Here is a 23,687-nt window from a genome sequence, read left to right on the forward strand (position 1 = left end):
TCCAGTGCTCGTCTGCTTAGTAACTAATACTGTCTTAATTTCTTATTGAGTAAAAAAAGGCTAACTCTTTACTCTTGAGTTGGATGACTCAGTTTCTTAGATAATTGAATCAGAGATGTGAATAGGATCTAGCTCTGTATATGATCCAAATAATTTTATTCTCAGAGATCTCAAATGAAAAGTAATTGGTTTTCTTGATTTGCTATTCTGTTGTCTTTTTACTTTCTTAATTAAAAGAAAATATTGATATAATTATTTTCCAAGGATGAAACAAACCATCTTTGCCTTCTGATGTCGTGGTTTCCCCGCACCGCCCCCCCCCCCCCCCCCCCCCCCCCCGCCTTCTTGCATTTATACCTGAACTCTGGAAACACTTTTGGACTCTACTTATATGCCAGTTATGTTCTATGGAATAATTGTGGAATGACTATTTTATGGAATAATTTTCAGTTCTGTTTTTTCCCTTGCCCCAAGGTGTTAATAAAAATTTAAGACTTTATTTATTTTTTTTTTAAAAGCTTTATATTTACAGAGAAATTGAGAAGATGGTAGAAAGTAGTTCCTATGTATCCCCCTATTTTCCCTTTTATCTGCACCTTCTATTAGTATGGAGTGTTTGTTGCAATTAACAAACCCATATTGATGTATTATTATTAGTTCCGTAACTTATTCAGATTTCCTTAGTTTTTACCTAATGACCCTGCTGTGTCCCAAGATTTCATTCAGCCTAGAGTATTACATTTAATTGTCATGTCTCCTGGGAACCTGTTGGCTGTAGCAGTTTCTCAGACTTTGCTTATTTTCGTTGACCTTAGCAGTTTTGAGGAGTATTGAGCAGGCACGTTGTAGTATGTGTCTCTGTTGAAATTTTTCTAAATTATTTTTCCTGCTTTGACTTGGGATATGGAATATGGAGAAGATGATGAAGAGATAGAATGCTGTTTTCATCACCCTGTTTATGACTGTTGATGCTGACCTTGATCACCTGGCTGAAGTGGTGTTTGTCAGGTTTCTCCTCTGTAAAGATTTCCCCCCCATTTTCATAGTGTACACTCTTTGGAAGGAAACTTCTCTGTGCAACCCACAATATGCAGAGCCCACAACTGTGTTTCCACCCTTTAGGATGGAGTATCTCCTCAAGTAAATAGTCATTTCTTTGGAATTCTTCTGCTTGAGATATGTCTCTTTCCTCCTACTGTAATAATTAACTGTCATTTTTGTTGTATCAGTATTGAGTCGTGAATTTTTATCTCTATACCTGGGGTTGTTAGCCAGAACTATTTTGTTACTTAAGCTGTTCCAGTTTTGACCATTGGGGTATTGGGAACTCTTCGAATTTTCTCTTAGACCCCTTTGACATACTTCCATCAATGTGGCTGTTTTGTTTTTTGGGTTTTGGATGAGTGCTTCCTTACTTTCTGGCACTATCTGATGGTCCAGGCTTGTCTTATGAATTTCCTTTCTCCCTTTCACAAAACAGAATCAGCCTTTTCTCCTTAGAAGCAGGTGTTTCTTTGTTGTTGTTTTTATTTTGTTTTGTTTTTAAATAATAAAATTGAGGAGAGAACTACATAAGAATGAAAGCAAGTTGGCATGCCCCTCCCACCTCTCTTACCTTCTGAACTTGTTGTTTAACTAGTCCTTAGCTGTCAGAGGATCTCTTCACTTTTTTAGCTCAAGGCTAATGATTTAATGTCATTTTGATTATCTTTTTCATGTCATGAACTTGGACTCGTGAGTGTTGCTTATGTCCTTAGCCAGTCAGTCATGTCCAGCTCTTTGCAACCGCATAGAATGTAGCCCCCCAGACTCCTCTGTCCATGGGATTTCCCAGGCAAGAATACTGGAGTGGGTTGCCGTTTCCTTCTCCAGCGGATCTTCCTGAGCCATGGATTGAACCTGCGTCTCCTGCATTGCAGGTGGATTCTTTACCCGCTGAGCCATGAACTTGGACATTTATTCTTAATTCAGAGTTTCCAGGTGATTTGGAGTACTTTGGCTCTGATCCGTCCAGGATCAGGGGTTTTTCATCATCTATAATTGAAATCCCTTTGAGAAAGCAAATCAAGGATTTTGACTTATCCTATATTTCTCTTTGAGAAAGAATGGCTCATTCTCCTCAGAATGAGGGGAATGACTAAGTACATTTGATTTTACAAATTGTATTTTTTATAGCATAAGGAAGAAATTCTTCCTAGCCTTTCTCTTAAGTCTTTTTGTACATCCTAGGGATAGCATCAGGGTGACAACTTGAGAAATATTGGGTTGGCCATAAGATGGTACAGAAAAACCTGAATGAACTTTCTGGCCAAGCCAGTACTTGATATAAGACTGTTAGTTTCCTTACTGCTCTGGTCCTAACTACTTTTCTAAACTCCTACACATTTAGAGTCAGAAGTTGAGGTCCTATGGCTCAGTGTCTGAGGCTGATGTGGACTTCTCTCTGCACTGAGATTCTCTCATAATCTGTTTAGGAACAGTGGGTGATTCTGCGTGCTACATTTTCTGCAGCCTAGTAGGGACTAGTAGGGTTTTGAGGTTAAAATAAATGCCAAACTGACTTCATTTAGTTTTAATTGCAGAGGAGTCTAGATTAGAAGAGGAAAGAATATCAGATCCTAGTACCTAAAGATCTTTATGCATAGAACCAGATTAACATAAATGCTATGTATAGAAATAGTTGGAGTAGTTAATTCTTGGATAATATCATTAGCAAACTGAACTATACATTTTCAAACGTCTTCATTCTTTTCGAAAATGCTTTCACAGATAACGCCTTAATGAAGGTATGGGTTTTAGAGGCGCAGTGAGGTGGATAATAATGCTTTTCCCCTTCATCAGATTGTTCTTTGAGCCACAAAAATACTGAGTTCACATATCAAAGAATCAGTGACAGAAAGCAGTTTGCTCCTTCACTTACACATACATGCAGTATTGTTGAATGCCTCCTTTAGCAGTGCAGACCTTGCCAAAGATTAAACGACCATTGGTTTATCCTAACTATTAGCTCCTTGCCGTTAATGTCGTATCAAGCACTTACAGGCTATGAATCTCTTATCCCTGTTGAATAAGTGAACGAGTTGAAGTCTTCCTTCCTGTGTTTTGATGCTTGCCTGCTCTTTGTCTTTTCCAGTTTCTCTCTTGATCATCTTTATCTTAACCCACTGAAGACCATGATCACCCCATTAATTAAAATTCAGTTTCTCTCTACAGAATAACAACCCCAAGGATTATTGACTTAAAGTAGGAGTTTAGTTTTTTTTTCCTCATATTCTCTACAGAATAACAACCCCAAGGATTATTGACTTAAAGTAGGAGTTTAGTTTTTTTTTCCTCATATAAAAGAAGTCTGGAGTCAGGCATTGAAGTGCTGGCACAGAGGTTTCATGGAGTCATCAGGGACCCAGGCTCTCTCAGCCTGTTGTCTTTGTTCTTTGCATCCTAGGTGGCTGCTAGACTGTTGTTCATTCATCAGTCTTGCTCCAGATGGCAAGATGACCCCCCTCCACCCCCCGCCCTTAAGCAGACTCCCTAAAAGTAACATATTAGGCTCCTCTATACATTTTCTTGGCCAAAGCTTAGTGCTGTGACTACGTTTTGCTGGAGAGAATCTAAGAGTTTTTCATCTGGACAGTAATATGCCCAGTAAAACAAAAAAAGCCAGAAAGTCAAAGCAAAAACCAAAACTGAAACCACAAAAGCCCCTCAGGATTCTGTTGTTGAATAAGAGGAGGAGGAATGTTGTGCAGTAATCACTGGTTTTTGCTACTATCGTTCACTCTGATGCAGCCCAAAGATGCCTCCTGGCTTCCCCTCACCTCTGGACAAGTGATTTTGCCAATTCTCCAACCAGCCATCATCACCATCTTGTTTACACCGACTCCTGTTTCAACATCCCAGAATGGGTGGAAAAAGTCCTGAATTTGAGACAGATATGATGTCCTGTGTCTGCTAGTTGATCCCAACTGAATTCCTGTTTTTAAACCTGTGGATATTTAGCTCCTGTAGTCCATTTCTTGCAGCAGTTATTTTCAATGTCCATTCGACTTTCATATTTTGACTTTGTTGTTGTTTACTTTCTTAGGAGGAAATCAGTCATCCTCTGCCTTTATCTCAATTTTGTGTATCACTGTGATAGTCCATCCTTTGCTTCAGTCTCCATAAGTGTTTTTATCAATAGTATGTAAGCCTTTGGGCCGGGCGGGGCGGGGTGGGGGGGGGGGGTATGTTAATTCCCAAAGGAGACTACTTTGTGCTCTATAAATACCTCTTGAATGAATCCTTTCCCTTCTCTCTCTCACTTCCCTCTTCCTAATTAGAATACAATATATTCTATATTTAAAATACTTTCTCTGGACTTTGCTGCCTTTTTCTCCCCCATTTCTCACAGTTCACTTTTTTATGTAAGAAGAGGCATCTCAGTTTTCTCATTTCTTGTTCTCTTTACTGTCCTCTGAATTTTCAGACTTTTCTTTGACATTTTCGCCCCCTTGTTAGCCTTTTCTCATTGTCTAGTCTCTTTGATGCTGCATTATTGATGCCACATTCTTGGAAATACTCTTAGTTCTTTTACCTTTGTAGCTGTTTCTTCTATATTTCCTTTGTTGACGTCCTTCTGCTCTGTAACACTGAACAAAATATGACGATTTATGTTTGCAATTTGTTCTTTTCTCTCTGCCCTTGCTTTGCAGTATCTCAGCTGCGTGTCTGCACTTTGACCTTCATCTGTCATCTCCATTTGTCTGATCCTCTTGTATATATAAATTGGTTTTACTACTCATTTCTGCATCACTCTTAAATACTTCCTGGATGCCAGGACTGAAATTCCTCTGTTATCATAAAGAGCATGTGTAAAATGTGGAATCTTAGGATACATGTCTCAGGTGCCCATCATTAGGATGTTGCCGCCTAAACTTTCCATGGTAACAGTCCTACTGGCCAAAGATAGCAGCTTCCTGTGGGTTGTCTTTTCTGTCTGGAATGCCCTTTTCTTTGTTCTTTCTAGCTCTCTCTTTAAGATCAAGTTCAGAGATCTGCATATCACCAAGATTTCTAGGATGCCACTAGGCTTGACTGACTTTCTAGGCTTTGAACTTCTGCCACATTCATTTATCTGTTACCTGGCACTCCTCCTATCCTTGTGTTGTACTGTAGGTGGAATAAATCGTCTTTATTATAAATGTCTTATCTTGCAGATACCCTGTAATCTTATTCCTCTTCATACTCCTAGTGCTCGATATATAATCGGCACTTAATAACATTTGCTGTGGATGATGGCATCGCCTTTTCATTTCCTTATCTTGTTCCATTTCTAACACTGAGAGTGCTTAAAAACACAATTAATTTTTCTTATCACCAAACAAACATTTCTTTTCCATAAATGAAATGAAATGCTCGGACTGAGCTGAATGACAGATTTTCAGCCAGCCTTATTGTGTTCTGCTTTGCACTTTTTAGAGTACGTTATAAAAGGCTTGAAATGATTGTTGGAGAAGTAACTTTTCTCCATCTTTCTTGGTCTTTTGAGTGTCATCTAAAAAGTGGGAATAAAAGAGTCATGAAAAGAGCTTGTAGGATTTTGGGGAAATAAAGTTTTCCATAGGTGAGTTCAAGTGGGGCCAAGGGAGAGATTGAGAGGGAAAGAGAGACTGTGACTGAATGAGGATGAAAATGCATGTAAAAGGACACACCCATTAGACCCAATCAGCTTGGCAGACATTGAGGTGATATCAAATAGCCACGTAGAAGGGTACTTGTGGCAAAGTGGTGTGTATATCATAAGGATAAGAATTCAAATCAGGGGCATTTTTGCTGTGCACCCCTACAAAAAGAAGCATTTGTTGTTGTTCTTCAGTCACTAAGTTGTGTTCAACTCCTTACAGCTTCATGGACTGCAGTTGTTTTTATGATGAACTATATTTTGATAATAAATTCCTCAGCAATACAGTGATGTGACAGACACATGGAATAAAGTAGATCCAGTTAACCTACGGTGTCTTTTAAAATCCAGGTATAAGAAATCAGCTGCGATTAAAATTTAGCTCTGTGTAGACTGAAAACCTAAACTAATGAGTACGATTCCAGACTCAAATTAGGCAACACAAGACTTAACTTCATTTGTTTACTTGGTTTTGCTTTTTTCCCATAGGGAGTTTGAAATACTGCCTTGTGATTCTGAACCAGCCTTTGGACAAATGTTTTCGTCATCTTTGGCACAAAGGTAACCTTAATTAGCATTCATGCTTCTTTGCTTTCTTACTCTCCTTTGGACTAATATGACGGTTAAGTATCCCAGAAGCCAGCTGGAATACTAAAAAGTGGAATTTATAATATGCTGATTTACTTATTGAGTTATCAGAAGATGTTATTATTGCTTCCCTGCTAATCTGTTTGTACACGTGGTTTCCAAGGAGTGAACCTCCAAGGACAGAATTATAATATAGCATCACTCTACTGTATATCATAACTATTATGTGGATGTTTGTACTAAGTACTTACAAGTGTTTGTTCAAATGTAAATCTTTTTGGCTCCAGTGACAGCAAAAAACCTCCACAAGCCTCACTGATTTCAGCATTCAGTAATTAGATTTCTTCAGGATGACAGGAAGATATTACCAGTATATTAGAATTTCTAGGGGTGCAGAAAAATATAGTTAAAAATGGAATATTTTTACCAAATTAGGCTTCTATGAAGTTTCATGTAAGAAATAGGCTTTATTAACTCTTCTACATTATTCTTTGATTTTTATAGAATTAACTCAAGAAAGTGGTATTAAATAGCATTTGCTGTTTTGGACCTCTGTTCTTCTTTAATGAAGTCTTGTTTTTTTTTCCCTAAGGAATACTTTTTTTTTTTTCATTTGTTTTTATTAGTTGGAGGCTAATTACTTCACAGCATTGCAGTGGGTTTTGTCATACATTGACATGAATCAGCCATGGATTTACATGTATTCCCCATCCCGATCCCCCCTCCCACCTCCCTCTCCACCCGATTCCTCTGGGTCTTCCCAGTGCACCAGGCCCAAGCACTTGTCTCATGCATGCCACCTGGGCTGGTGATCTGTTTCACTATAGATAATATACATGTTTCAATGCTGTTCTTTTGAAACATCCCACCCTCGCCTTCTCCCACAGAGTCCAAAAGTCTGTTCTGTACATCTGTGTCTCTTTTTCTGTTTTGCATATAGGGTTATCGTTACCATCTTTCTAAATTCCATATATGTGTGTTAGTATGCTGTAATGTCCTTTATCTTTCTGGCTTACTTCACTCTATATAATGGGCTCCAGTTTCATCCATCTCATTAGAACTGATTCAAATGAATTCTTTTTAATGGCTGAGTAATATTCCATGGTGTATATGTACCACAGCTTCCTCATCCATTCGTCTGCTGATGGGCATCTAGGTTGCTTCCATGTCCTGGCTATTATAAACAGTGCTGCGATGAACATTGTGGTGCACGTGTCTCTTTCATATCTGGTTTCCTTCGTGTGTATGCCCAGAAGTGGTATTGCTGGGTCATATGGCAGTTCTATTTCCAGTTTTTTAAGAAATCTCCACACTGTTCTCCATGGCGGCTGTACTAATTTGCATTCCCACCAACAGTGTAAGAGGGTTCCCTTTTCTCCACACCCTCTCCAGCATTTATTGCTTGTAGACTTTTGGATAGCAGCCATCCTGACTGGCGTGTAATGGTACCTCATTGTGATTTTGATTTGTATTTCTCTGATGATGAGTGATGTTGAGCATCTTTTCATGTGTTTGTTAGCCATCTGTATGTCTTCTTTGGAGAAATGTCTGTTTAGTTCTTTGGCCCATTTTTTGATTGGGTCATTTATTTTTCTGGAGTTGAGCTGCAGGAGTTGCTTGTATATTTTTGAGATTAATCCTTTGTCTGTTGCTTCATTTGCTATTATTTTCTCCCAATCTGAGGGCTGTCTTTTCACCTTGCTTATAGTTTCCTTTGTTGTGCAAAAGCTTTTAAGTTTCATTAGGTCCCATTTGTTTATTTTTGCTTTTATTTCCAATATTCTGGGATGTGGGTCATAGAGGATCCTGCTGTGATTCATGTCAGAGAGGGTTTTGCCTGTGTTCTCCTCTAGGAGTTTTATAGTTTCTGGTCTTACATTTAGATCTTTAATCCATTTTGAGTTTATTTTTGTGTATGGTGTTAGAAAGTGTTCTAGTTTCATTCTTTTACAGGTGGTTGGCCAGTTTTCCCAGCACCACTTGTTAGAGGTTGTCTTTTTTCCATTGTATATCCTTGCCTCCTTTGTCAAAGATAAGGTGTCCATAGGTTCGTGGATTTATCTCTGGGCTTTCTATTCTGTTCCATTGATCTATATTTCTGTCTTTGTGCCAGTACCATACTGTCTTGATGACTGTGGCTTTGTAGTAGAGTCTGAAGTCAGGCAGGTTGATTCCTCTAGTTCCATTCTTCTTTCTCAAGATTGCTTTGGCTATTCGAGGTTTTTTGTATTTCCATACAAATTGTGAAATTATTTGTTCTAGTTCTGTGAAAAATACCGTTGGTAGCTTATAATAGGGATTGCATTGAATCTATAGATTGCTTTGGGTAGAATAGCCATTTTGACAATATTGATTCTTCCAATCCATGAACACGGTATGTTTCTCCATCTGTTTGTGTCCTCTTTGATTTCTTTCATCAGTGTTTTATAATTTTCTATGTATAGGTCTTTTGTTTCTTTGGGTAGATGTACTCCTAAGTATTTTATTCTTTTTGTTGCAATGGTGATTGATCCTTTGATCATTATGTCATGTCCTTTGTCTCTTTTCACATCCTTTATTTGAAAGTCTATTTTATCTGATATGAGTATTGCGACTGCTGCTTTCTTTTGGTCTCCGTTTGCGTGAAATATTTTTTTCCAGCCCTTCACTTTTAGTCTGTATGTGTCTCTTGTTTTGAGGTGGGTCTTTTGTAGACAGCATATATAGGAGTCTTGTTTTTGTATCCATTCAGCCAATCTTTGTCTTTTGGTTGGGGCATTCAACCCATTTACATTTAAGGTAATTATTGATTGGTGTGGTCCCGTTGCCATTTACTTTGTTGTTTTGGGTTCATGTTTATACAAGCTTTCTGCATTTCCTGTCTAGAGAAGATCCTTTAGCATTTGTTGAAGAGCTGGTTTGGTGGTGCTGAATTCTCTCAGCTTTTGCTTGTCTGTAAAGCTTTTGAATTCTCCTTCATATCTGAATGAGATCCTTGCTGGGTACAGTAATCTAGGTTGTGGGTTATTCTCTTTCATTACTTTAAGTATGTCCTGCCATTCCCTTCTGGCCTGGAGGGTTTCTATTGCTAGATCCGCTGTTATCCTTACGGGAATCCCTTTGTGTGTTATTTGTTGTTTCTCCCTTGCTGCTTTTCATATTTGTTCTTTGTGTTTGATCTTTGTTAATTTGATTAATATGTGTCTTGGGGTGTTTCGCCTTGGGTTTATCCTGTTTGGGACTCTCTGGGTTTCTTGGACTTGGGTGGCTATTTCCTTCCCCATTTTAGGGAAGTTTTCAGCTATTATCTCCTCGAGTATTTTCTCATGGCCTTTCTTTTTGTCTTCTTCTTCTGGGACTCCTATGATTCGAATGTTGGGGCATTTCACATTGTCCCAGAGGTCCCTGAGGTTGTCCTCATTTCTTTTGATTCTTTTTTTCTTTTTTCCTCTCTGCTTCATTTATTTCCACCATTTTATCTTCTACCTCACTTATCCTATCTTCTGTCTCAGTTATTCTACTCTTGCTTCCCTCCAGAGTGTTTTTGATCATATTTATTGCATTATTCATTTTTAATTGACTTTTTTATTTCTTCTAGGTCTTTATTAAACATTTCTTGCATCTTTTCAATCTTTGTCTCCAGGCTATTTATCTGTAACTCCATTTTGTTTTCAAGATTTTGGGTCATTTTTATTATCATTATTCTAAATTCTTTTTCAGGTAGATTGGCTATCTCCTCCTCTTTTGTTTGACTTGGTGGGCATTTTTTATGTTCCTTTAGCTGTTGGGTATTTCTCTGCCTTTTCATCTTGTTTAGCTTGCTGTGTCTGGAGTGGGCTTTCTGTATTCTGGAGGTCTGTGGGTCCTTTTTATTGCGGAGGTTTTACCCAGTTGGTGGGGTTGTTGGGCCGGTCCGCAGCCTGCGAGCTCTTCTCTGGACTTGCTTGGTCCCTTTGTTCTGTGAACTGCCTGCAGTGTATTCAGGCCGGTTAGTTCTCTCTCTCTCTCTTGCTGTGGTCCCACAGTTTAAGTTGGTAACTCACAAAAGCTCCCTCCGATTGTCCTCAGGGCACTCAGGGCCGGTCCTTATCCTAAGCAATGCCGCCCGCTCCTCTCCGTTCCGCACCCCCTTGCTGGTGGCAGATGGGGGCGTGTGGGATACTTTTCTGCTGGGAGTTGCTTTTAGGCACGTAATCTGTGGGGTTTATTTGTTGTTCCCCTCCCAGTCAGGTTGCCCCCCGAGATTCAAAAACTTCCCCCAGACCCGCCAGTGAAAGACTCCCTTCCCGGGATGGATCTCCGTCCTTAGTTCTTTTGTCTCTTTTTTTATCTTTTATATTTTGTCCTACCTCCTTTCGAAGACAATGGGTTGCTTTTCTGAGCGCCTGATGACCTCAGCTAGCGATGAGAAGTTGTTTTGTGATGTTTGCTCTGCGTTCAGTTATTCTTTTGATGAATTTGTAGGAGAGAAAGTGGTCTTCCCGTCCTATTCCACCGCCTTCGTGGCTCCTCCCCCCAAATGGTTTCAGGAATACTTTTGCTATGTTTTCAATGTAAGTTTTGGATCAAATTAGATAAACAGAAATCTTAATTCATGATATATTGTATTATATTCTTGATTTTCTTTACCAGCCCAGAATAGTGTTCTCATTGTTGAGGTTGTGTGTCTTAGAATGCAAATCTGTTACATTAATCAGCTCACATCTGGACAAAGGTAGTGGTTATACTAGAGGGAATAAATTATTATATAGATAATTTTGTAGAAAGAGTTCTTCTTGTTCAATATGCTCAGGATGAAAACTCTTGGTATTCCAAATTTAGCCAACTTTAAATTAGCTAACTTAAAATTTCACATTGTAGCTGTACTAACATTGCCCTAAAAGTAAACAGTTACTTAACTATTAACTTATCTTTCATAGCACTTACTGCTTACTTACCTGTAATTAGGTAGTTATTTGGGTATCTTAAAGCCAAAAGGTCTTTTTTGTCACTTTATCTCTATTGTCTAGTGCTGTGCGTGGCACATAATTCCTTAGTAGTTACAGTGATTGAAAGAAAGAATCTAATATGGTTGCTATTGCTCATAGGGACGAAAGCAAACTGACTAGACACATCTTTTTTAACCTGAACTTATTGTATCATGTTTTATAATATTTTTAGGAGAGCGTGTAAAACTGTGTTTTACTGCAAACATTAGAAATTGATAAAATATTCGTTGATAGGTGCAGTTAGAAACCTTGGATGATGAAAACCACATCTTAAGCCTCATATTTTGGGGGTGTTAATGGTCCTGCTTTGCACATAGTGTGAAATGATGTAGATTTTTGAGCTGACTGAAGTTCTTCATTTCATTAGTTTTTCTGCAGTGAGTTTGATTTGAAAATGTCTCAGGCCTGACATTCACCAGATAATCATTTTAGTTTAGTTCAGTCACTCAGTTGTGTCCAACTCTTTGTGACCCCATGAACTGCAGCATGCCAGGCCTCCCTGTCCATCACCAACTCCCGGAGTTTACCCAAACTCATGTCCGTCGAGTCGGTGATGCCCTCCTGCCATCTCATCCTCTGTTGTCCTCTTCTCCTCCTGCCCTCAGTCTTTCCCAACGTCAGGGTCTTTTCAAATGAGTCAGCTCTTCGCATCAGGTGGCCAAAGTATTGGAGTTTCAGCTTCAGCATCAGTCCTTCCAATGAACACCCAGGACTGATTTCCTTCAGGATGGACTGGTTGGATCTCCTTGCAGTCCAAGGGATTCTCAAGAGTCTTCTCCAACACCACAGTTCAAAAGCATCAATTCTTCAGCTCTCAGCTTTCTTTATAGTCCAACACTCTCATCCACACATGACTACTGGAAAAACCATAGCCTTGACTAGACAGACCTTTATTGGCAAAGTAATGTCTCTGTTTTTTGATATGCAGTCTAGGTTAGTCATAACTTTCCTTCCAAGGAGTAAGCATCTTTTAATTTAATGGCTGTAGTCACCATCTGCAGTGATTTTGGAGCCCAAAAATATAAAGTCAGCCACTGTTACAACTGTTTCTCCATCTATTTTCCATGAAGTGATGGGACTGGATGCCATGCTCTTAGTTTTCTGAATGTTGAGCTTTAAGCCAACTTTTTCACCCTCCTCTTTCACTTGCATCAAGAGGCTCTTTAGTTCTTCACTTTCTGCCATAAGGATGGTGTCATCTGCATATCTGAGGTTATTGATATTTCTCCTGGCAATCTTGATTCCAGTTTGTGCTTCCTCCAGCCCAGCATTTCTCATGTTGTACTCTGCATATAAGTTAAATAAGCAGGATGACAATATACAGCCTTGATGTATTCCTTTTCCTATTTGGAACCAGTCTGTTGTTTCATGTCCAGTTCTAACTATTGCTTCCTGACCTGCATACAGGTTTCTCAAGAGGCAGGTCAGGTGGTCTGGTATTCCCATCTCTTTCAGAATTTTCCACAGTTTGTGGTGATCCACACAGTCAAAGGCTTTGGCATAGCAATAAAACAGAAATAGATGTTTTTCTGGAACTCTCTTGCTTTTTTGATGATCCAGCAGATGTAGGCAATTTGATCGCTGGTTCCTCTGCCTTTTCTAAATCCGGCTTGAACATCTGAAAGTTCACGGTTCATGTATTACTGAAGCCTAGCTTGGAGAATTTTGAGCATTACTTTACTGGCCGGTGAGATGAGAGCAATTGTGCAGTAGTTTGAACATTCTTTGGCATTTCCTTTCTTCGGGATTGGAATGAAAATGACCTTTTCAGTCCTGTGGCCACTGCTGAGTTTCCAAGTTTGCTGACATATTGAGTGCAACACTTTCACAGCATCATCTTTTAGGATTTGAAATAACTCAACTGGGATTCCATCACCTCCACTAGCTTTGTTTGTAGTGATGCTTCCTAAGGCCCACTTGACTAATCATTTGATTTGCATTAAAAAATGAACACTTGGTCAGTACATGTATATGAAGGGAAGTAAAGGTATCTAAAGTGTTCTGTGTACTGAAATGATTAGATAATTCTTACTTCCCAAGTAACTTTTCTTTAGGTTATTGAAATGCTAAATTCTTTCACATATGCCTCTAGGATAATTCTTGTCATTTTGGAGCCATGAACCATTATAAAAAGCAGCTCTGTTAACACAGAGTAAGAAATGGGTTTTTTTGTGAATCTCAGAGGCGGTGGGCTTGTGTTTGTGCTGCTGTCCTTCTAAGAAATGGCAGTGAAATAGGGAAACTCTGAGCTTGAGCTGATTTTCACAAAAGAGTGTCCCAGAAGAAAGCAGCATCGGTGGTTTGGGGGAAGAGACAGAATTGTGTCTTAAGATTTCATTTCAGCAAGTAAGTCATGGCTAGAGGCTGCCCTGCTGTTTCTCTTGAGCTTATTTATGCATGCAGCATTTTCTGTAACTTCTGTGGATGTGAAGATTTTGCAAGAGCAGAAATTAAGTGGTGAGAGCTGACCGCAAAACTGAAACACATGAAAATTTGAAGACTACTGCATAGCTTAAGTCTCTTATATAAAAAGTCTATATTTTACCTTTAACCTATATGTGAAAGGCTTCTGTTGAGTAGGTATTTGTTGAGATTCCTTTCAAAGGAAAGACTACTTTGAAGATGTTAGTTCACATGTTATAAAATCTAGTTTAAATGACTAAAGAAGGGCTTCAAGGGAGATTAAAATTATAAAAGTTTTTCAGTGTGTTTTCCCTCGACTACATCATGAAGTTTTAAGGACTTTTTGGTCACAATTCTTGGAATAAATATATTCCTACCTGTCTAACATTACATACCCTGGATTTAATCTGGGGATATAAAATAAATATTTGATAGGTGTATAGGTAGATAAAACGACAGAAGTCTAGTTAGTATCTCACTAAGTGTTCTGTGGCAATCAGAGATTATTGGCCTTTGTGACTATTACTGTTAGATTTGTTAACCTCCCTCCCTCCCTCGCTCTTTTTTTTTTCCCTTGAGCCAGGCTTTCTCTTCCAGTAAATGTCTTTTTCACCCTGAAATATATAGTAAGTGAAAGAAACAAGAGATGTCTGTGTTTGAATGACTCTGGTTATTTCTTGTTGTGGGTCAGTGTTTTTCATCTTGGGGTCACCAAGCTTACTGGGTCCTCACGGGTAGTAGGAGAGGTCTCTTGAGTTGCATGAAATTGAAATACAAAAAAAGAAATAAGAAACCCACAGACATTCACTTACGTGGGATAAGGTTGCATAGATTGATCACATAGATCACATAGATTGACTTTCTGAAGTGTATCCTCATTTTAAACCTGAGTTCCTGGCCTCACCCTTTCATTTGATCCAGAGAACAGTGGTGACCATATTAATCAGATTATGAATTGATGATCAGGTTATGTCAATGCCAGGTGTTTAATCTTTGGCCTTATAGCTTTTTCCTCTAGTAAGGAATTGCTTTCCTTTACTGGGTGTCTGTCTCTCTCATTCCTCTGGAAATCAACCTTAAGATCACATGAGGATATGGGCAACATACTCTGTTTATTTGGGATGAGGCTTAAGTCATAAGATATTTTGACAGACCCGGGGAGTCTTATAGCTTAAAGGGAGGCGCATGTGGCATTTCATGAATTGAAAAATAAGCAAGGTCTTTAGTTTTGTAGTATTTTTTCTCCCTTCTGTTCTGTTTGTAATGGACCTGTTGAGGCCCTTCTGTGCCAGGCATGGGGCTCGAAGCTGGGGGTGGACTCTGGGCTCTGGGTTTTGGTTGGAATGGAGAGCTGGTGGGGCAGGGAAGGTGCGGGTGGGGCTCTGGGCTCTGGGTTTTGGTTGGAATGGAGAGCTGGTGGGGCAGGGAAGGTGCGGGTGGGGCTCTGGGCTCTCAGTTGTGGTTGGAACTTCCCTGGCAGGGCGGGAAGATGGGGTTATGGAGGCATATGGTTGCAGCCTGTTCCTGACGACAGCATCTTCATCAAGAGCTACAAGGCCTCAGAACGAACGTGCTGTATCCCTGCTTCTCAACAGCTGTGAACCTGTTGTATACAGCATTCGATTAATTGCATCTGCTTGGCTCATGTCTGTATGCTTGTCTTTCTTCAAAGAAAAACACTTTAGCTGAATAAATATTTTTTAACAGAATCATGACCTGCTCCACTAATTATAAAGATTTTGTGCTCGTGATCAGTACTGCCATCAGGTTGAAGTTTGAAGTGACGTAGAAATCTGCCATAAGGCATCTTGTTGTATTGACCCTTTCTTTTGTAAACTATGTACCCCAGGACTGTTTTCCCCTGATGACTTGAAAGTGAAGCTCAACCAAAGTAACAGATTTACAGCATGTAGAGCTTTTTTTCCTCTCCTTTTCTGTTACCATCTCTCTGTTCTGTGGGACTTTCCTTCTTTCACTGCTGGTGTCCGTTTTGTTTGTTTTCATTAAGAGAAACTGGATACTTGTAATTTTTATGTGTAGATTGGTTGAATTGGTTGGTAATTTTAAAATACTTGGTATATTAAAGAAATAGCTATTTCATTCATATTGTATTTGTATACATTATGTCTATTGGAAGAATTTCAAGGGAAACATTTTTGATAATCACCTTGAAATTTCAGAATCACCTTAGGGTTATTCCTAAAGCTGACTCTGAAAGGACTAGTCATAGTCCATCTTTTTGGGTGTTTTTTTGTTTTTTTTTTTTTGAGTGTGTTTCTAATATAGTGTTTCCTCGGTCCTCATATTCTACTGCTACCCCATCCTATGTATTTAATGACTGATATGATTGAACTGCCTTCTTTTTTTGTTGCCTGAAATAGATTTTTACTGTACTTACTCATCTTTCGAACTCTGACTCATCTTTAAAGGCCTAACTCAAATGCCACCTCCTGTGTGTGAAAGCTTCCTCACTTAGTGTGCCCAGGTAGAGGTTTTCTCCCTAGTGTTTGTCCTTTGCTTCTCTTACGTAGCAGTGTCACCTGGCCCCTCCTTGAGGCCCAGCTTCTTAAAGAAGGGTGCAGAGTGCTTACAGGGGTGTTCTCCTCGTTCCGGGAGACTAGCCCGGGAGCAGCCACTGTAGGTCATCCTAGCAGTTGCTGAAGGTCAGGGTCTGTCTTTGGTACTTTCTAGATGCTGCAAATCCTTTTGCCCTGCTGTGAACCAGTTAGCGGGCAGCAGGGGCATACACACACACTCTCTCTTTCCCTGCAGCCGAGATTCCTCTCGTTTCTTGGCCTCGGTTGGGTCCCTTTTCTACTTCTGCTGAACTGGAGCTCTGGTGACCGATTTCTTTTTTCTCTGCTCTAAGACTCCCAAATGCTTATTTTGTATTTCCTAGCGTAACCATTCAGAACTGCTGTTTTCATTAATCTTACCTCCTTTCCTCATAGCTCATGTGCAAGGAATGTATTCCTTTTTTCCTCTTTCATTTTATGTCTTTGACAGTTGAAGTGGTAACAAATGTGTCATTGGAATATATCCTCTTTGTCCATTAAGCTATTATGTCTTTTATTATAGAGAAGTATATAAAATTATGCAATTAAGCAACACCTTTATCTTCTGACTTTAATTTCTAAAGAGATTTATTATATATTTTTACTGCAGTGCTTGTAATGCTCTTTTCTTAATTTCTTTGTGAGAACAGTAGATAAACCTTATTTTGAGAATATATATGCCTCAGTTTTACCCTAGATTTTCATCTTTAATTATAGAAGTATATGTGCTTTTTAAAGATTTAAAACATCACTTTTTATAATGAGACAGTGACAGTCCCCATTAGCTATTTAATATTTCCTTCATTATTTGTTTTATACTTGCATTTTTTCTTTTTCATTATTGCCCATGAAGTGATTTTTATGTGTATTTTAACCATCAGTTAAGGTAGTAGATGAAATGCTGTGACTAAATAGGAAAATGCCCCTAAAATAGAGATTGCCAGGCCATGTGACTCTGCATCCTTTATGGCAGCTAGCGTAGAGGTTTTGACAGCCTGTTTTACTGTGTTTTTTTGTCATTTAGATCTGTGTCCTAACTGGTATGTTGGTGTTTAATGTAACTAGAAAATGGCTTCAAGTTAGTATGGCTACTTATATTTCAGTAAAAAAATATATATATATTATATAAACATACATTTTTTGAACTCATTCATTCATTTATTTACATTTGCTCCATGTTAATTTACAGGGACTTACACACAGACTTTTCTGCTGATGTTAAGCCCAATAAAATAACCCTGATGTGTGATTAGTTACAAGACTCTAAGCAAGTTGTTAACAGTCATCCTTGCTAGGGAAGCTCAGCAGGACCTTTGTGGTACTGTGTCCTCACTGAAACAGTGTAAAAGTAAAACACAAACAAAAAACTCCAAGGATTCTAGAATTCTATCTCTGCACTAAGCAGATAGTTGAATGCTGCAGAAACCTAGTTAAAAATAAAGCATCACCTTTGGGTCAGCTATCCAAAAGTGAATTCAACAATTTGCATTTCTTAAAGCTGATGGTGTCCAACGCTTTAGAAGGTATCCTGTCATTTTCCCAGTCAGAGTGCTCAGGTCTTAGGTGGCCTTCCCTGAAATGCAGATGTTGTCATGGTCACAGCACTTCCTAGAAATTTGTTACAGAGACATAACGTTTTCTCCATGGTGGCTTTTCTCCATTCACTTGTAACACAGAGCTTATTCAGTTAGTTTGAAGGTCTTCTGAAAGAGTAGTCTTTGGAGAAGCAGTTGGAGAAACATGGTGTGAATCACCACCTTTTCCCCACATTGTGAATTTTTATCTTACCCTTAAGAATCTGGAAACATTTACTTTTACCCCATCCTGCTTTAAAGTTTGATCTCTAAATACTGTTATGTGTTAGATAAATATTAATGTTCCTATGTGTGTTAATTTTTTGTCCCGCTTTGCTTAGCGGCTTCTTCCTTGTAACAGTTTCTTGGAAGGCAAGCTGAGTCTGAAAGTTTATTTTTAGAGTGCATGTGTGCTCAGTCATGTCTGACTCGTTGGAAAACCCATGGAATGTCGGCCACCAGGCCCTTCTGTCCGTGGGATTTTCCAGGCAAGAATACTGAAGGGGGTAGCCTTTCCCTTCTCCAGGGCGTCTTCCTGACCCAGGGGTCTTCCTGACCTGCGTCTCTTGCATCTCCTGCATTGACAGGCGAATTCCTTACCACTGCACCTAGGAAGATAATGCTATTTAATTGAATATAAGTCAGTTAAGGCAGGAGGGGGACGACAGAGGATGAGATGGTTGGATGGCATCACCGACTTGATGGACATGAGTTTGGGTAAACTCTGGTAGCTGGTGATGGACGGGGAGGCCTGGCGTGCTGCAGTCCATGGGGTCACAGAGTCAGACACGACTGAGCAACTGAACTGAACTGAAAGTCAGTTAAAGAACATTACCACTGGCTAATATTTGTGTACAATTGCAGAGTGAAACTAAGGTGAACTTTTTTAGAGTCCTGGTCTTTGGGGGAAGCTGAGCCTCTCTGAGCATTTGCTTTCCCAGTAATAGCTGCTCAGAGTCTCAGAAAGAAGCTGCCACTGGGAAACAGAAAAGCTAGTAAGAGGATGACCTCTTTCCTGCTTCACTCAGAAGTTTGGTTGCGAGGAAATCTGATCTGTCTCCTCCTGTACCTGAATTTATTGGCAGTGTTCGGAACAAACTGAATGGGGCATCGTAGGGGTAAGTCAGGCAAAACACTTGTTTAAGCTAGTAGGGGAGTAACTATTTGTTCAGTTGCTAAGTCATGTCCGACCCTTTGCGACCCCATGGACTGCAGCATGCCAGGCTTCCCTGTCCTTCATTTTCTTCCGGAGTTTCCCCATTGAGTTGGTGATGATATCTACCATCTCATTCTCTGCCATCCCCTTCTCCTTTTGCCTTCAACCTTTCCCAGCATCAGGGTCTTCTCTAATGAGTTGCTTTTTTGCATCATGTGGCCAAAGTATTGGACTTTAAGTATCAGTCCTTTGAGTGAGTATTCAAGGTTGATTTCCTTTAGGATTGACTGGTTTCATCTCCTTGCTGTCCAAGGCATCTGAGGAGTCTTCTCCAGCACCTCAGTTCAAAAGCATCAATTCTTCAGCACTCAGTGAAGGAAATAGTCTGTAATTTTGAATGTATTCAATAGAACTGAACAGTGTGCAGTGTCAGATACCTATAATAGCAGGATCCCTGTGGAAGTGAAATAGTGATACCCTTTAATCAGACATCCTTGCCATCTCAATCATTATCATAAATTTGGTTTTTAAAGGATCTGCTGGTTATGACTACTTGGATAGGTAGAATATCGTGTGTGTTTTTGTCATTTAATTGCATCCAAGCAAAGATCCAGCTGATACTTTAGCTGGGAAAATGCTAGGCTTTAGGGTATCTGAATTTTCATTCAGATGATCCAGGAAGCATCTGTTCTACTGATGAGTAGATTAGTCATTAGACTTAAGAATCCTGTAACGGTGAGGCTTAGCACAGTTTATTGAACTACCAAATTGACACTATTTGTGTCATTTTCTGTTCTTAGTGGTTCACAGAACTTGTGCTTTGAGCACATTTAGGTGAACATTGAGCCACACATCTGATGAGCAATTTGCATACTTGGTTCTGGCCCATTAAGCAAAACAGTTATGTACAAGCTGTGGTCCCTGTAAATAAGGCTGGCAGGAAAGATCTGTCCCACGCATACAGAAACATCTGAGGACGACAAAAAGCCATTTAAGTAGATGCCATTTTAATGTGTTAGTGATACAGAACAAAATGCGTGTAGTTTGATTTGAGGCTGGAAATATAATTTATGACTCTCATCCCGAGATGATGGCCCATCGCTGTTGAATTAGATCTTTCATTATTTTGGGTGTTATAAGTGTCAGGTATTAAGGACCTCAGTGTTATTTCCTTAGGCTTCACTCTCAGATCATCGTGTTGTGTGATGTTGTTTTAGTAACTACATTATCACAGGGCACTGAAGAAACATACCAAAGCCTGAAGTACTTCATGGTTGTGAAGCATTTGTAATTCTCCTGCTGTGTGTCCTGATTTCATGGTGCTTTGTATGAACTGTTGTGTATGCACATGTGCTCAATGCATGTCCAACTCTTTGCGACCCCATGGACTATAGCCCAACAAGCTTCTCTGCCCATGGAGTTTTCCAGTCAAAAATGCTGGGAAAAAAAGAATGCTAGAGTAGGTTGCTGTTTCCTCCAGGTTATCTTCCCCACTGAGAGATCAAACTTGTATCTCTTGTATTTCCTGCATTGGCAGGTGGATTCTTTACCCTGCACCACTTGGGAAGCCCACGAACTGTGTACTTGATATTTTAAAAAGTAAAGTAATTTTAAAATACCAAGTTTCACAGTATAGCATTTTCTAATATGTTTACTGAGAGTAAAAAAATTCCAATATTTTCTTTTTTAATTCGTATCTTTCTCATTGTTGGTGTCAAAAAATAATAAAGGCCGATGATGGTTATTTCCTCCCCAGTAAGTCATAAATTGCTTCCTTGATAGCTCAGTTGGTAAAGAATCTACCTGTAATATGAGAGACCCTGGTTTGATTCCTGAGTTGGGAAGATTGGCTGGAGAATGGATAGGCTACCCACCGGAGTATTGTTGGGCTTCCTTTGTGGCTCAGCTGGTAAAGAATCTGCTGATAATGTGGGAGACCTGGGTTCGATCCCTGGGTTGGGAAGATCCCCTGGAGAAGGGAAAGGTTACTTACTCCAGTATTCTGGCTGGAAAATTCCATGGACTGTATAGTCCATGGGGTCACAAAGAGTCAGACACGACTGAGCGACTTCCACTTTCAAGTCATAAATGTATGACTGTAAGAGTTAGCATTATAAAATATTTTATTTAAAATTTTTACACCCTTAGAATTTATCTGTCCTGTTCATATGTTGTTGTTGTCCCGTTGCTCAGTCGTGTCTGGCTCTTTGCGACCCCGTGGACTGCCGTGTGCCAGGCTTTCCTGTCCCTCGTTGTCTCCTGGCGTTTGCCCAAGTCCATGTTCATTGAATCAGTGATGCTATGCAACCGTCTCATCCTCTGTCACCCTTTTCCTAAATATATATGTATATGTTGTAAATGTGTGAAACACATTCTAAAGTTATACAGGTTAATGGAAAATGATAGACTCTTCCAGAATATTTTTGAAATTCTAATCCTGCCCTTAAGATAAAATTGTGTAATTTTGTTATGAAGATCCATGTGTCAAATAATGGCCCCTCCCCTCCTGTGTTACATCATTACTTTTAATAATAGGAGGGTATTTCGACTTGTTCAGTGACATGCTATGTCTTTGGGATATTTCTAGGAGTCTAAGAGGGAGATGGTACAGGATAGATTAGATGCAATGTGTATTTTCAATTGTCAGCAACTTCTGATTTTTTTTTTTAAAAAAACAACACAGATTGGTAATACTGTGTTTAAAACATACTTATCATTACCAACATGTATCATTCATTTGACCAATAGTAATTTGATGTATAATTTATCATTGGTTACAAATCCAAGCCTGTCTTTCTGGTTTATGATTATTTTATACATCTTATTTACAGTGATGCATTTTATAATTTCAGCCCTTTTCCTGGGGTTTCACTGGCAGTTTAATCATGATTCACAGCATTGTGCATCCTTTGTGTTCAACAGCATAGAGAACACTACGGGAATAAGAAGAGAGGCATTATCTTTTTACTGGGCAGAAATAAGCAGAGTTTGTCATCTGAGAGTCAAAAAAGATAAATATAAGCTGAAATTTGCAGGAGTATGGTTGTGAATGTCCACAGAAAGCAAATTTAGGGATCTTGACATATAAATATGCCAGCCTAAGCTTATAGTTTATGTTAAATAGTTTAACATAATAGACTTAATCGTGTATGGCTTATCCATGTCCTTACGCTTAAATTTATGGGATTCTCTGTTACTTTATGTAGGCAGGACTGTTAGTTTGGTTTTCTTTTATCATTTTTAAAAATCTCAATTAGTACTGAATGAAAGACATCTTTGAGAAAATATATTTTAATTTGTAGCATTCGGTCGGCCTTTAAGGACTATCTTGCAAAACTCTGGTTGAATAAAAAGCCGTCCCTTGTTGGAATGAGATAGGGTTATTGTCATAATGGAACACTGTTTCTAGTTTTTATGGAACATTTTTAGCAGAGGCGTCAATTATAACTTCTATTCCACTTGTGCCTTTTTATAACTTGTCTTACATAACAAAGCAAAAAATAATGTTTGTTACAAATTAGTCTAACACTGTTATTTTTTCTAATGATAATGTAATTATAAGCATGCTTTAATAGCTTCCTAATATTTTCTTGAAGAGGTGAACTGTTGATCTCCTCAAAGTAAAAACACAAATCAAGATACATCTGCTTTTTGGGTTTTAAAGAAGTGCCGTTCTTTTTCGCCACAGGATAAAAATAAATAGAAAGCATATATAAATTTTCTTTTTTTTTGTAAATAGAAAGCAATCTTTCCACACTTAACATTAAAACCTGTGTGCACATTACTCTACATTTGTTTAGTTAAATCTGGAATCAGTTCAGTTCAGTTGCTCAGCCGTGTCCGACTCTGTGACCCCATGGACTGCAGCACACCAGGCTTTCCTGTCCATCACCAACTCCCAGAACTTGCTCAAACTCACGTCCATCAAGTTGGTGATGCCATCCAACCATCTCATCCTCTTCGTCCCCTTGTCCTCCCGCCTTCAATGTTTCCCAGCATCATGGTCTTATTCAAAGAGTCGGTTCTTTGCATCAGGTGGCTGAAGTATTGGCATTTCAGCTTCACCATCAGTGCTTCCAATGAATATTCAGGATTGATCTCCTTTAGGATGGACTGGTTGGATCTCCTTGCAGGCCAAGGGACTCTCAAGAGTCTTCTCCAACACCACAGTTCAAAAGCATCAATTCTTTGGTGCTCAGCTTTCTTTTTAGTTCAACTCTCAAATCCACACATGACTACTTGAAAAACCATAGCTTTGACTAGATGGACTTTTGTTGGCAAAGTAATGTCTCTGCTTTTTAATATACTGTCTAGGTTGATCATAGATTTTCTTCCAAGGAGCAAGTGTCTTAATAATCATGGCTGCAGTCACCATCTGCAGTGATTCTGGAGCCCCCAAAAATAAAGTCTCTCACTGTTTCCCTTGTTTTCCCATCTATGCCATGAGGGACCAGATGGCATGATCTTAGTTTTCTGAATGTTGAGTTTTAAGCCAACTTTTTCACTGTCCTTTTTTCACTTTCATCAAGAGCCTCATTAGTTCTTCACTTTCTGCCATAAACGTGGTGTTATCTGCGTATCTGAGGTTATTGATAATTCTCCTGCCAGTCTTGATTCCAGCTTGTGCTTTTTCCACCTCAGTATTTCTCATGATGTACTCTGCATATAAGTTAAATAAGCAGGGTGACAATACACAGCCTTGACATACTCCTTCCCTGATTTGGAACCAGTCTGTTGTTCCATGTCCAGTTCTAACTGTTGCTTCTTGACCTTTATACAGATTTT

At 39.2% G+C, this 23,687-nt stretch overlaps 1 protein-coding gene across 3 annotated transcripts in view; it reads left to right on the forward strand.

Annotated features, from left to right (window-relative positions):
• The window catches only part of TPK1 (thiamin pyrophosphokinase 1), a 366,723-nt gene that overhangs the window by 73,882 nt on the left and 269,154 nt on the right, over positions 1-23,687 (forward strand). For 2 of the 3 annotated variants that reach the window (XM_020881673.2, XM_070461296.1), the window contains exon 3: positions 6,149-6,220. The exons of the other annotated variant lie outside the window; for it this stretch is intronic. In XM_020881673.2, coding sequence (XP_020737332.1) covers positions 6,149-6,220 — 72 coding nt within the window. The remainder of the gene's footprint in view (positions 1-6,148; positions 6,221-23,687) is intronic. 3 annotated transcript variants of the gene reach the window in all.

This window comes from Odocoileus virginianus, chromosome 1 (genome assembly GCF_023699985.2).
Source record: "Odocoileus virginianus isolate 20LAN1187 ecotype Illinois chromosome 1, Ovbor_1.2, whole genome shotgun sequence".
Classification (NCBI taxonomy): Eukaryota; Metazoa; Chordata; class Mammalia; order Artiodactyla; family Cervidae; genus Odocoileus; species Odocoileus virginianus.